Source organism: Mirounga leonina, unplaced genomic scaffold, assembly GCF_011800145.1.
Source record: "Mirounga leonina isolate KUSES-001 unplaced genomic scaffold, KU_Mleo_1.0 Mir_115, whole genome shotgun sequence".
NCBI classification, from domain to species: Eukaryota; Metazoa; Chordata; class Mammalia; order Carnivora; family Phocidae; genus Mirounga; species Mirounga leonina.
Genome location: NW_023270268.1, coordinates 12,507,508 through 12,521,917, shown reverse-complemented (window position 1 = coordinate 12,521,917; position 14,410 = coordinate 12,507,508). Strand labels below are relative to the sequence as shown.

The 14,410-nt window shown below is 39.2% G+C and overlaps 1 protein-coding gene across 2 annotated transcripts in view; it reads right to left on the bottom strand.

Annotated features, from left to right (window-relative positions):
• Positions 1-14,410, bottom strand: part of GADL1 (glutamate decarboxylase like 1) — a 161,713-nt gene that overhangs the window by 94,891 nt on the left and 52,412 nt on the right. For both annotated transcript variants that reach the window (XM_034993301.1, XM_034993292.1), the window contains exons 10-11: positions 12,602-12,666; positions 12,279-12,360 (exon numbers count right to left, since the gene is read on the bottom strand). In XM_034993301.1, the coding sequence (XP_034849192.1) occupies positions 12,279-12,360; positions 12,602-12,666 (147 nt within the window). The remainder of the gene's footprint in view (positions 1-12,278; positions 12,361-12,601; positions 12,667-14,410) is intronic.

The window sequence follows — 14,410 nt, the reverse complement described above, 5'->3', positions numbered from 1 at the left end:
ACGCTCAGCACAGAGTCTACTTGTCCCTCTCCCTCTGCTCCTTCCCTCACTCACACACCCTCTCTCTCTCAAAAATAAATAAAATCTTTTAAAAAATAAAAAATAAATTAAAAAAGCTAAAGCCTAGTATATATCAATTCTAGTAATAAAGGACTAGATAAATTGGAAATGCTCCTGCTGTAGAAAACAGAAGATGCTTGAAACAGAACATAAAAACTGCATCTAATGAAAAACATCACAGAGCTGCACAAGACAAGAATAAACTCCTGGGAGGTCCAAGGAGAGGAATGGAGCTCCAGAAGGTCAGCCAGAAATGTCTCTACCCCAGGGACATTTTCAGTCTGAGGGAGGACAGCTAAGGCAGGAGCCAGATGGGTGAGAGGTGAGGGAACAGAAACTGTGACCACCCCGTGTGTGGGGACACCTTACATCACCATCCGATCTCACGCACGGACACTTTAAGTACTTCAGGAAACAGCTCAGGCGCTTAGCGTCACTGAGGGTGGTAAGCATTCTTTCTCTTGTTTAGGATTCAAAGGTCTCCAACCTGAAATGGTGGTACAGCCTATACTCTGGAGATCCAGGAAAATGTCAAGCCTTCATCCTAGACTGCTAATTGTCCCAGATGCCCAGAAGAAGGAAAATAAAATCCTCTCTCTGGAAAAATAACTCCATTCTGTGTAAATTATTCCTAAAGATAATTTCTCAAACAAAATATTCAGTAAACCACCAAAAATCATAAGGGGTCTCTCTAGACAATATGAGAGCCAGGAACCACAGATGCAAGAATCAATAGGAATAGCACTCGAGGGAATTTAGATATCAGAGTTGACAGAAGTAGATTGTAAACCTATGTTTACCATGTTCATGGAGATAAAGGCTGATCTTACAAATGTCAACAAGAACCTAGAGGCACTACGTACATGAAAAAAGATTCAATTAAAATAATAGAACCGGAAAGACAATAACAAAGTAAACATTGAAGGGATGGCTTTAACAGCAGTTTAGATATAGCTGAAGGCAGAATTCATGAATTTTAAGATAGGTCATCAAAACTATCCATAACAAAGCATGCAAAGACACAATTAGGAAACACACAAAATACAGTAAGAAACAGAAGAAACAGGAGTTCTAAGGCTGGCTCAGTCGGTGGAGACTGTGATTCTTGATCTCAGGGTTGTGGGTTCAAGCCCCACATTGCGTGTAGAGATTATTTAAAATAAAATCTTAAAAAAAAAAAGAAACACAAGAAACAGTGAGAAGGTCTAATATACATTTAATTGGAGTGTCAGAAAAAGAGAGAAGGAGGCAGAGTTGATAATTAAGTGGATAGTTTTCAAAACTCAAGATAAACCCAACAAAATACATGTTTACAATACCATAGATAAACAGCAGAAACTTAAAGAAAGCTTGAAAACCTTAAAGGAAGCCAAAATAAAAAGTAATTTTGTCATTAAAAAAATGACAGGGGCGCCTGGCTTCTCAGTCGGAAGAGCATATGACTCTTGACCTCTGGGTCATGAGTTCAAGCCCCACGTGGGGTGTAGAGATTACTTTAAAAAATAAACTGGAGGGGCGCCTGGGTGGCTCAGTTGGTTAAGCGACTGCCTTCGGCTCAGGTCATGATCCCAGGGTCCCAGGATCGAGTCCCGCATCGGGCTCCCTGCTCTGCGGGGAGCCTGCTTCTCCCTCTCCCACTCCCCCTGCTTGTGTTCCCTCTCTCGCTGTGTCTCTCTCTGTCAAATAAATAAATAAAATCTTTAAAAAAAAAATAAAAAAAAAATAAACTGGAAAAAAAAGGACAGTTAACTTTCTAACACACAAAAGGAAAAAAAAGATATTAAAGTGTAAAAGAAAATTACTGACAGAGTTCTAGCTCCAGAAAAAATGAAATAAAGACATTTTCAAAGAAACAAAGTCTAACAGAATATGCCACCTTTTGATCCACTAAGAAATTCCTAAATATGGTCTTCAAGAAAAAGGAAAATTAGACGAGATGGAGCCTCAGAGATGTAGCAAGCAATGAAGATATGTGCAGAAGAAGGTTCATAGCCAGTTTTTGTAAAATCCCCAAACAGGTATAACCCAAATGTCCATCAACAGTAAAAAGGATGAACAAATTGTGTTATAATCATTTGGAATAGTATAAAACAGAGAAAACGAATAATCATCAGATTGTGCCGAAACATAGATGAATCTCACAGACATGAGGTAAATCTGAGCAACAACAGCAACGATGCCAAACCAAATATATGTGTGTATATGCGTGTGTGTGTGTGTGTGTGTATACTGCACAATTCCTTCAGAAAGGCAAAAGTAAACTATGTTATTTAAGAATCCACATTGCAGAGCAAAACTAAAAAGAAAAGCAAAAAATACAGTAACAGGAAAGAGCCTATGGCGGATTTCTGGGTTTCTGGTTATGTTCTTTGTTTGAATCTGTATGAGAACTACTTGATTATTCTTTTTATAACAGTAAACTAAGCTGTTTATTTACATTTTATGCACACTTTTGTATTTTTCTTCTATTTCATAACAATTCATTGAAAAAAAGTCCAACATCTTCCAAACTCCCCCAAAAACTCTCAGAATGAACTACCAGAGAAGGTATTGCAATTAACTTTTTGCAATTAATAAAACTCCCTAAATTATAATTTCCCATCGGTTTCATGATGGCTTAAGGGCAGGTATGTTTGCTGTGTGAATGTACATGCGTAAGTGCTTGCACACGAGTCATACACACCTTGACTTTAAAGATCCTGTGACTATTTTATAGAGTTTTCACTTTTCTATTTAGCCTACAATTTATTTCTTTATTATATGCCATTAACAGTTTTCCTACAACTTAGGATTTAAGTACAATTACTAAAAGCCTATATAAAATAAATCTACATTTACCACGTCTGAGTCTACAAAATCAAGAATCATTCTCTTCACAGGGACTCATATTGACACTTTGAATCATATGGAAGAAAAACCCAGAAAAAAATTAACTCCCTGAAAGTTTTTGTCCTTGAAACAACAAAGCTGGAAAGCCCAATTAGGAATGTCAGGTATGTTTTTAGATATCTTCCTTGGAAAACAACATATATGACAACTAGAATTGTACAAAGGAAAGCAAATAGAACAATTTATTCCAAGAAGCCAAAAGGGCCTCCAGCATCATATCAGAGAGTGGGAATAGAAGAGAAATCCTTTTGCAATGAGTTCATAGTAAAATAAAGGGCAAAAAAAAAAAAAAAGGCAGATGCTTGGAATCCTATAAAAATGCGAAAACCAACTTTTATCCACCTGAGGCAGGTGTAGCATGCTAATTATGGCAGGAATTTTTCCATTAGTTTCATTCCAGGTTTCCTTTTATGCCCTTACCCTATGTTTCTCATTTTTCATAGATTTTAGCTTATGTAATTCTCCCAGATTATGAGACCCTAATCAGTTTTTGGTTTTCAGTTAGGGCAGGAAAAAAAAAATCATTCTGTAAGTAGAATCCTCCTTCTGGGGTATTTTCAAGTGCTAGGACACAAAGGTAGAATTTCATTTTTTTTTTTCTTTTTCATCATTTCTTTGCAAATCTGAAGTCTTCTGTGATGATTGGCAGAGAGGCAAAGGTTGGGGTCCCCTACTGAAATGGGATGGCTGCCATGAAGAATGAATTCTTTACCTGGAAAGATATCAGAGAGATTCCCACACTCTAAGGGTTCTCCAGAAATAGACAGGCAGAAGATATTAAATCACATAGTGGGCAATACCCCAACTCATCTAAGTCAAACTGACGAAATTAATGTAGCTTAATCAGTAGGACCAGGTGGCAGTCACCCAAAAATTTGAAGGAACTCAAGGATGAAATTGGGAAGCTGTTGGCCAAGATACTGGATCCAATATTACAAACAGGACCAGCAAACTGGCAGATTGTGAATGTTATTCTGTCCATTAGAAAGGGTCAAGAGAGGACCCAGGGACCCTTAGAAAAGCAAGTGTCTCTTCCGCTTGTCCAGTCGCCAATAAAGAACAGCACCATTAGACACTAAAACGAAAATAAGTCCTAGGGGAAAGACAATATGGTTTCTGAAAAAAGAAAGCATGAGTCACTGATTTATTATTGGTCTCTGAGGCATGTAGATAAAAGGCCAAATGTTGGCACAGTTTAGAGTAAAGACTTTTTTTAAGAGCCAACATGAAATGGGACGTGAGGAGGTAATGGATATGTCAAACCATATGGCTAAGACAAACAATTTCTACACCCTGTCAAAATTCCAACATACTGGCAGGAAGGACACTTTTTAAGATTTGAAAGAGATCAGGCTGTGATGATCAGGGGCATGCTACTTCATACTGCAGGCAACAGATTTAAAACACTCGACCATTTGACGGTATTGGAAAAAGACCCAAAGTAAGTGAACTCCGGGACACATTTCACCTAGCATCGAGTGTGAGGCTCTGTACTAAGTGATGGGACTACAGCAATGAGTAAGAGCCCTTCTGCTCTCTAGCAGCTCAGTCTGCCATATACATGATTCCAAGAACCATGGACTAGGGTCTGCATTTGGGACGTACCCCATTTATGACATGTAGGTAACTACTGATCGAATTCAGGTAGTACAACCACAGTTATGCAATTAATTCATCTGTTGGAGCCACAGTTCACAGAGGAATTAATATATTAGGCTATATGGAGCATAGACCTAAAACAAAGTGCAAATCCTTTGTTAAAATTAATGACAATTTCAGTACCAACACAGAAACCCCCAAACCCACTATTACCGGTCTGTTTGGTGGAGAAAGACATAATGGATTTTGAATATGTTCAACTCTCACATTATTATATCCCTTTACGTCATGGAGAAGGAAAGCAGACCTGAAAACAGTGTTTGTCATGACGGATAACACTACGTGAGGGTCTTTTTTTATTTTTTATGTGATGCACACATATATACACGCATATGCACACATTTCCAAAAGCTTCCTGAAAAGAAAATCAACTTTGGTTTATTACAATTAAAAAAAAACACCAAGAATTTAAAAAGGAAAGGGCTATTTACCAACCATGAATTTGATGAATTCTGCCAGTCTTATGCAATCTCAACCTTGCTGAAAATTCTAAAACTTCTCTCTGTTCATGCAAGAACACCCAAGACACAGAGAATAATTTTGGCAGCATCAAGCACAGGAGATTGATGTCTCTCCTACAAGTGAAATGCTTCTTTTTTCTAATCAGTTTTAAACACCTACCTTCCCCTTTTTCTGCCACATTATCTAGGAGGCTGTCATTCCACAGAAACTTATAATATCGGTGTACAGGGGAAGTGTGAGTGTTCTCTGGCATGAAAAAAAAAAGAATTTCTTTGATGATCAGATTGTTCAGTATTTTCAAACCGCCCAATAGCACTTCCATAGGAACTCCATGAAGAAAAATAAGAGCTAAAAAAAAAATCCTCACAAAAGCAGGCACAGTGTGTTCTAGTTTCTCTGATAAATCTACTTTCCCTTCTTTCTTTCCTTGCACAATTTTTTTAATGGCATACAGTAATTGTGATTTGCAGTATCAGTTACCACTCAGAATAAAAATATAAATGGGGCTGAAAACTCTCTGCCTTCTCCTGGGGGACCATATTGAGAGATGATATCATGCTCCCTTTTCTCGTGTTTGCTTTGCATTACAGGACCTGGCCCATAGTATACCTTTGGTGAATGTGTTGAATGAATTTCCTATCCTCTTCTTCCCACTACTCCTTCTCCTAAAGAATAACTCGGACTACATTCTGATCCTCCTCTAGAATGAAGAAAAGAATTGCAAGCTTATTGACCTCACATTTGAAACCTAGCCAAGTCGCATGTCAATACCTCTGTCTAAAGAAGATCCCTCAGAAGGAGCAATGTCAATAGATAAAATTAGAAGGAAAATGTTTATGTGTGTGTCTGTAAATGTGGGTGTATAGACATCTTGCCTACTAAATTGACAAAGCTAAAAACTCCTGTGATTGTCAAAGATTTAACACACATACATACTTTGCTAGGGAGAAGGTAAACAGTATTTTAAGATTTACTTATTTATGTAAGAGAGAGAGGGAGAGGGTGAGCAGGGAGAGGGGCAGAGGGAGAGGGAGAGAGAGAATCCCAAGCAGACTCCCCACTGAGCATGGATCCCGACGTGGGGCTCAATCTCACGACCCTGAGATCATGACCTGAGCTGAAATCAAGAGTCGGACTCTTAACCCACTGAGTCACCCAGGCACCCCATGTAAGAGGTATTTTACAAGGAAAATTAGGAATTAAGTATAAAAAGCATCATGAAAGATGATCATAGCTCTTCTATGTCTAGGAATTTATTATAAGGAAAGAATATAGGATATACATGAAGATTCAGCCTCAAACATGGCAGCCAAATCTCTAATGGTCAAACATTAAAACAACCTAATTGAGTGCTTGCTTCGGCAGCACATATCCTAAAACAACTTAATGGGTCAGGATTAACAAGATGGTAAAGTTAATTATAATATGTCAAAATGACAGACTACAACACAGCTAATAAAAATGTATAGAATGGGATGCCTGAGTGGCTCAGTCGGTTAAGCATCTGCCTTCGGCTCAGATCATGATCCTGGAGTCCTGGGATGGAGCCCCAGATTGGGCTCCTTGCTCAGCGGGGAGCCTGCTTCTCCCTCTCCCACTCCCCCTGCTTGTGTTCCTTCTCTCTGACAAATAAATAAACAAATAAAATCTTTAAAAAAATGTACAGAATGCATATTAGCTAAACAAAAAGCATTTGGGTAAACAAAAAGAGCATGCTAAAAGCAAAATATGTTATAATTTTTTTAGATTAGGTATGTGCATATGTATACACTTAAATGTATATGTGCAGAAGAAAATGCATAAAAGGGCATCTTCAAGTATCGTATCCTGTCACTGTTTTTTCATTTTTCTCCATATCTGAATTTTCTGATTCATCTATGATGCATCTGAATAACTTCTGAAATAAACATATAAAAACGGACATAATAAAAAAATCCACAAGATCAACATAGTCTTCCTAAAAAAAAAAAAATCGTTCAGTGAAATTGTTCAGTAAAACTGGAAGTGCCTGTGAGTTAATATCGGGTGATAATGGTCAGTAGAAATGGAGAGGAAAAATCTATACTCAAAAAGTCATCTGATGAACATGTTTCTCATTCTCATATATCTGTTAGGTTTTTTTTTTGTTTTTTTTTTTAACTAAAAAGTCCCACTAAAAATCAAAAAGCCAATATTGAGATTTTCCCCATCTATGCAACTGATTCTTAGGATATATTGCCTTTTCCTTTAGATCAAAGCATCAAAATTGTGTTTGATCCAAAACAGCCATGTAGTGCCAGCATTTACATCTGAAGTCAACCTATTTATAATCACAGTTGTTTTTTTTTTAATGTCTGATTTTCTTTTTGTCCCTATGATGCATAGACGGCTCTGAGAGGAGCAGCTCGGCTTGGTTTTGGAAGTAGTCTTCTTTACTAATACAGGGCATTCAAAATACAAACACCACAGCTGGTCAATCAGGAAAACAGCATTGTGAACGTCAGGGCTTTGAGGGTACAAATTAGGGAATTAGTTTTTCCCCTAACAGAAGTATATTCACTAAGTAATTTGCTTTCTTTTAACTAGAGTTACCCCTTCCATTAACTGGAGAAGTAAGTCCAAATTAAAACTGCTATTCATCAATTACCGCTGGAGGCACGCTCAAACCTTGTGTTAGGACCGCGGCAATAAAACTCATCAATTGCAATTTTCATCATTGTTATCTCAGAGCTCTCAAAAGGAATAATTTGGGAAAGGGAAGAAACTGGGAACTGCTAGTAATTGCTGACATGATGGCAAATATTTCTGAGGCTTTTTCATTCATTAAAGCATTAAATTTTTCAGTGGATTTTAATTTTGTCCTTGTTCAGTGAATCCTTGCTAAGCACTGCAGATACAGCGGCAAATATGATGGCATAGTCCCTATCTTCAAACAGATTATGTTCTAGAAAGAAGAGAATACATGGGAAATCATAATTACAAATCATGATGCGCACTTACAGGAAGGGCACAGGGTCTGAGAAAGAATAATGGGGAGATGCGAGTCCAGCTGGAGAGTCTGGGATCTCTTCCTTAAGGAGGTGACATTTCAGCTTCAACACAAAGGGTGACGGTCATGCACACTCCTCATAATACTCAACCCTCAAAGAGTATTTCATTAGTGATGCTCTTTCCTGATCTTCCTTCTATCTCCCCAGCCGTTCCGACCTCAGCTTTCACAGACTCTGAAGCTCCTCAGGACTAAGTTCTATACCCGCTTTTCTTCTCACTCCTGAGGTCCTCCCAAGGCAATCCATTCCACTTCAGGGACCTTGGAGAACATCTACATGTCAGCCATTCCCAATATACTTTTCCAGGCCAGACCCCTTTTCCTAGCTCTGGATTTACATGTCAACTGCTTTCACTTGAAAACTTCATAGGAATCCCAAATTTAATGTAGCCAATGCTAAAATCAAGATATTTCACTCTCAAATCTTCTCCTCCTCCAGCAATTTCCATCTGCCCACACAGGAACATTCACTCAGTTGCCGTATCAATAAGCAGATAGTCAACTATGACACTTGCTTCTTCCTCATCTCCCACATATAACTGGTAATTCAGCCCTGTCCAGTGGATTGGTAAAGTAAATCTTGAATTTCATCACATTTTTCCATCTCCCCTGCCATCAACTCTTGCTTGGATACTGCAAGCTTCTTCTTATCCATGCATCCATTCTTGTCCACCTCCAATTCTTTGTCTTAAATGAAAATCTTTTCAGATTACTCCCTGGTTTTAAAATTCTTTCTTTGTTCTGAAGATCAAGTCTAAAATCATTAAAATGGTTGAAGACTCTACATGTTATATCCACTGCCTTGTCTCGTGTCAGTCTTAGCATTATTCTCTGTGCTTCAGCTACAATGGACTTTTTTCAGTTTCTAAAATCAAAAGGATCTTCCTGGGGCACCTGGGTGTCTGAGTCAATGAAGCATCTGACTTCGGCTCAGGTCATCATCTCAGGGTCCTGGGATTGAACCCCGTGTTGGGCTCTGCACTCATCGGACAGTCTGCTTGTCCCTCTGCCCCTCCCCACCCCTGCTCAGTTGCTCTCTCTCTCTCTCTCTCAAATAAATAAAATCTTTAAAAAAAATTAAAATAAAACAAAACGAAAAGGACCTTCCTTTCTTAAAAACTGTGTATGTTCTGTTTCTTCCACCCAAAACATCCCAGGTCCCCCTGCCATATATTCTCTGAGTACCACACTCTGTTCTGTATCAGATAGGAGTGCATTTGGCTGCAAGAGACAGATTACCCAATGGAAGTGGCTTCAGCAATAATGACATTTAATGACCCCTAACAAAATGTTTGCAAGTATCACTTCCAGGATTCATGAAACATTTCAAAATCATTATTCAAGACCACAACTTGTCCCCTTTCTGCTCTGCCATTCTGTGCGCATTCACCTTTTGATTTAGGGACATCATCTATGGTTGCTAGGTGGCTATCAGAGCTCCATGTATCATGCTCTGAATCAACAGCATTCAAGATAGAAGTAAGGGAAAGAATGCTCTCCTCTTATGTGTATCACCCCTAGCTGCAAGGAAAACCTTTCTCAAGAGCCTCCTCACATTTCCTCTATAACGTACTGACCACAACTGTCATATGGTGGTTCCCAGTGTGAGGGAGCCTGGTTAGATGGGTATCAGGAGGGAGAAAGGAAGGAGGTTGGAATGGCTATAGAATACATGATCAACAGCATCTAACACATTCCTCGGACCACTTATCAAAATAATAAAGAATTAAATAGGAACATTTTGTTCATTGTCTCCTCTGTAAGATTATGAGCTCTTTGACTACAGGGAATGTTTCTGTTTCATAAGCCCAGAATTAGCACAGCACCTGGCCTACACAGGAAGTCAGTTAGTGTTGCTCGAATGATGAATGAATGAGTATGAAAGAGAACAGAGGCAGAAAATAGGTACAAAAGAGATAGAAGATTGCCAATGCAAAACTTCTTAAGCTGATTGTCATATCTCATCTCTCATGGTTCAGCTCTCCATTCCAGTTAATTTAAAAATAATCTTTTATTTTAAAAAAAATGGTAAAAGTGTTCAATCCTTTGCACAATGCATGCAATTTTCCTAACTTCTTAATTCCTACCATGTGAGTCGACATGGGTGTTGTTTTTATTGAGATCCGGGAATAAATTCTTTAAAAATATAAAATAAAATTATCAGCCCTGTAATAGAGTTAGATGATCTAGAAAATTTTGAATTGCCTCAAGTACATAAATGCAAATCAATTCTTGGCTAAATCACTCAAATATCATTTGACAAGAAAAACGTATAAAAGCTAGAACATTATTTAAAAGAGTAGTCATAAAATTTGGGGTCTGAATTTTCTACTTCTGAGAGCATCACACCAACAGATAAGGATGTCATTCAGATCAGCCGACTGAGAAGGCAGATGTAGAACGCTTGGCACATAAGGGATGCTTGACATATTTTTGTTCTTATATCTAGAGCAAGGGAAAACCTGGGTTTATTCCTAACTCTGTCATGTCCTAAATATGTAAGTACGGGTAACCTGAGGATGTTCCTTGGTTCACAATGATACAGTAATCTTAAACTACCTTTCCATTATAAAGTGAAGTCATAACTTAAAGAGTTAAATGCAAAAAAGTGAAATGGAATTGTATATAGCCAACAATAGCCAACCTCATAAAATATTAGGGAATCAATTCATATTTACGAAAGTGTCTCTATCTCTAAGTGCAGAATCTGTTCATAGTTTCTGATGGATCCTGAAGGGGAGGAAGAAATTTTTTTTGTCCTAGGTTCCTCTAGCTGGACTAAGAATTAAATTTACATGAAGACAGATTAACAGGAAAAAAAAAAAAGTTTTATGATGTGCACATGGAGGCCAAATAATGAGATTGAGACTCAAACAAAGGACCACGGCTGTTTTTATACATTTCAGACAGTGAGACAATAAATTTGTGAGGAATGGACAGGATAAAGAAAACAGATGTTTGGGAGTTTTAATTAGTAAGGAATTCTAAGCAGAATTTGGGCTGAGGTAGTGGATTAGTAAAAACGTAACAGGTTTGTTTCTACAGCTTTCTTGGCTTTAAAGTTCCCGTCTCTGGTGGTAAGATGTCTTCTTACTTCTTACTGCAGGGAGGGTACCTTTCATAAGGGAGATTTGTTTCTTGCTTTCAGGAAGACACAGGGGGCCCCAGTGTCTTTGCACTGGCTAATTCCCAAGTACCTTCCATTCAAAATAATCAATATGCCATTGGGGTACAGTTTGGGAGGCCTGCCCTTGGCCCCTACCGTATTCTGTTTGGACATCTCAAAACACAAAGGGCTCTGACATACAAATGTCACAATTCATTTTTAAAGAGAGTTGTAAATATCTGCACATGCAAGACTAGGTTTTAATTTTAAATATGGCTTTCATTTGAAATAAAATTCCTTAAAAAGAGAAAATGACTTTAGCATTGGCAAAGGGAGTCCCCTAAGAAAAAAATGTAAACAGATGGCTGAGAAAGATCACCCACATGCTGCACACATATCTTGAAGAGGCATTTCTAAGAATGAAGTGGCACTTCCCAGCCTGGGCCACTTCCCACAAGAATCCTTATTTTACCCAGAAAAAAAACATGGGGTTTATACCTGTGGCCAGGAGAAACTCAGCAACTCCTTCCCACTTGCCCCACCATGATCCAGACAGGTTTCCAAACTCCCCGCAATGTTCCCAAAGAAGCTAATAAATCCGTGTTTGGTGATCAGCCCTGAACTAACATCTTCCTGTATAAATGCGCTGTTAAGCCCTAGCTAAGCATATTAGGCATTCAATTTAATGTATGACACACATCTGTTCCACTTTCTCAGCAAGCAGAAGTTTCAAGATAACTTAAATCCCAGCCTTAATCAAGGAGAACAAAATCTTGGCAATGTTTAAAACTGAGGTTTAAAATATAATCCAAATGAGGGCAAGAGAGACCATTTTGCTATAACTAATGAGATTATATAATACCGAATTCTAATCCACAGAATCACCTGAGCAGAAACACTAGATTTTTTTTTTTATCTGAGTCTGTTTATTTTTCCTTTCCATGCCACCAACATTTACCAAAGACCTTCATCTTTATCGGTCCCAAAGCACCAAAATGTAAGCAAAAATGAGCCTCTGCAAACACAGTAGTTTAACCCCTTTCGAAGCCCAAAGGCCAGAAGAGGAAAACTCACAGATTTGTCTTTTACCAGGAGAGCGCAGCACTGAATTCCAGCCATCAGCATCTTGTGGGGGTTCCAGGCCACGGAGTCAGCTCTGTTATGCAAAAGAAAAAGGACAAGGTGTGCTTCTACCGGAGGAAAGAATACTTTCATTAGCAGCACAAGTATTCAAGTTCTCAACAGGATTGCTGGTTTGAGTCCTCTGGGGTAGCTTGGAGTTTTCAAGGAAAACAGTTACTTTGTCTCTGTGTTTTCACCGTGTCGCTTAAGTGTGCAAGATCCAGAGAGGTTCCCTTGCCTAAATAAGAGGTGCTGGGCCCCCAAACAACATTTACCTGTGGATGCCCTGCAGAAGTTTGCGGTACTTCCTCGACATCAAAGCTGAGCCACCCCAAGAAGCCTGTTGAGATATTTACATAATCACAACAATGTTATTTCAATGTTATTTGTCGGCCAGTCCACTGACATCGAAAACTCTGAGTGACAACCTTGATGTGCCTTAGTCCATACTTTGTTTTAAGCAGATGTTAAGCAATGTACACACCAAACATTTTTGCTCACTGGCTCTCACTCGGGCAAGGAGAGCCTCATCACAATAGATGGCCTCCCGTGACCCTTAGGATTTAAATTCACACATCATAAAGAAATTGGTATATGAACCTGCTGGCTTGTGTGTGGACAAGAAAGTGATTTAAAAGACACAGTCCATGCCTTCTCTAATCTAGAATCTAAAAGAGACAATCTCCTTTGTTCTTACCTTTCAGTATCATCACTGAAGCATAGCTGCTATGCAATGTTATATATTAGTTTCAAGGGTACGACATAGTAATTTGACACTTCTATACATCACTGCGTGCTCACCAAGATAAGTGTAGTCACCATCTGTCACCATACGTCGTTATTACAATATTATTGACTATTTTCCTTATGCTGTACTTTTCATCTCTGTGATTTCTTTATTTTATAACAGGAATTTTGTGCCTCTTCATCCCCTTCACTTATTTCACTCACCCCCCAACCCACCTGTGTGGCAACCACCAGTTTGTTCTCCGTATTGAAGAGTAAAATAGACAATATCCTTGGCAACGCTGGCTGGCGTTCTCCCAGACACAACGTATAAATGTTGATAGTGAGGCATGGGCTGAGGGCTGACCTTCGGAATAATAAATGCGGCTCGTGCTTGACAGGGTGGATAGAGGGATACACAGGAACTCATGGCCAACGAGGAAGGGCCTAGGTGAATCCTATTAATTAGATCTGTTCAGCCAAACAGCTTTCAGAAGGTTTTGCCAATCAAAAATCTAAGAGTGAGAGAAAGGAAGCCCGGGACTTTGGGAAGATGTACACTGGAGACTTATACATTATGAACAAAGGACAAGATGGCTGAAAATAGGAAATGGAAGGAAGCCCCACAGTCAGGAAGTCTGGAGGGAATAGAGGGGGATCAACGTGGCTAATAAGGAAGTCAGGCTGGTCCTTGCAATTGAACAGATTTCTAAGTTTTAATCTGTAGGGCGAGGAAGGGTGATAGCTGTGAGGAAATTTGAGGGGACCAGCTTGGGCTCTGTTGAATGCCTCCATGGTTATCAAAACCACACAATGTTGCCTTGGGAATGGAGTCATTATTACCTCAAACTTTTAGTGGAAAAATTAAGGTTCAGAGGTGGGAGGTGACTTGTCCGAGGTCTCACAGGCATTAAGTATTAGATTTGGGAGCCAAAGCCCGTTCCTGCTTCAGGATAACATCATAGCTTAGGTCCCCATGGTAGAATACAGTGTGGGGAGCTGAAGGTGATGGAAGGAGGTGCGCTCAGGAGCCTCGCACACCACACTCACACACCTTCCTTTCTCCTGCACCACCTTCTGCCTCCTCTTCTTCCCCCCCAAAATAAACAAATGCTCCCAATCCTAGTGCATGGAAGTTTTAAAATCACATCGACTCTTTCGAGGCATTAGCTCCCCGGTTTAGAGGGGCTTGGCAGGGTCAGGAACAGTTCCTCCATAGACTTAGTCCTCGAAAGAGCTGACGGGAGAAGAACCACAGCCCCGAAGGCAGTGCCCTACTTATATTTGCTTCCCTTTCTGAATTCCTAACCCTCAAACTTGCAAAAACAGCAAACCAATTACCTAATTGTTGAAGAAGC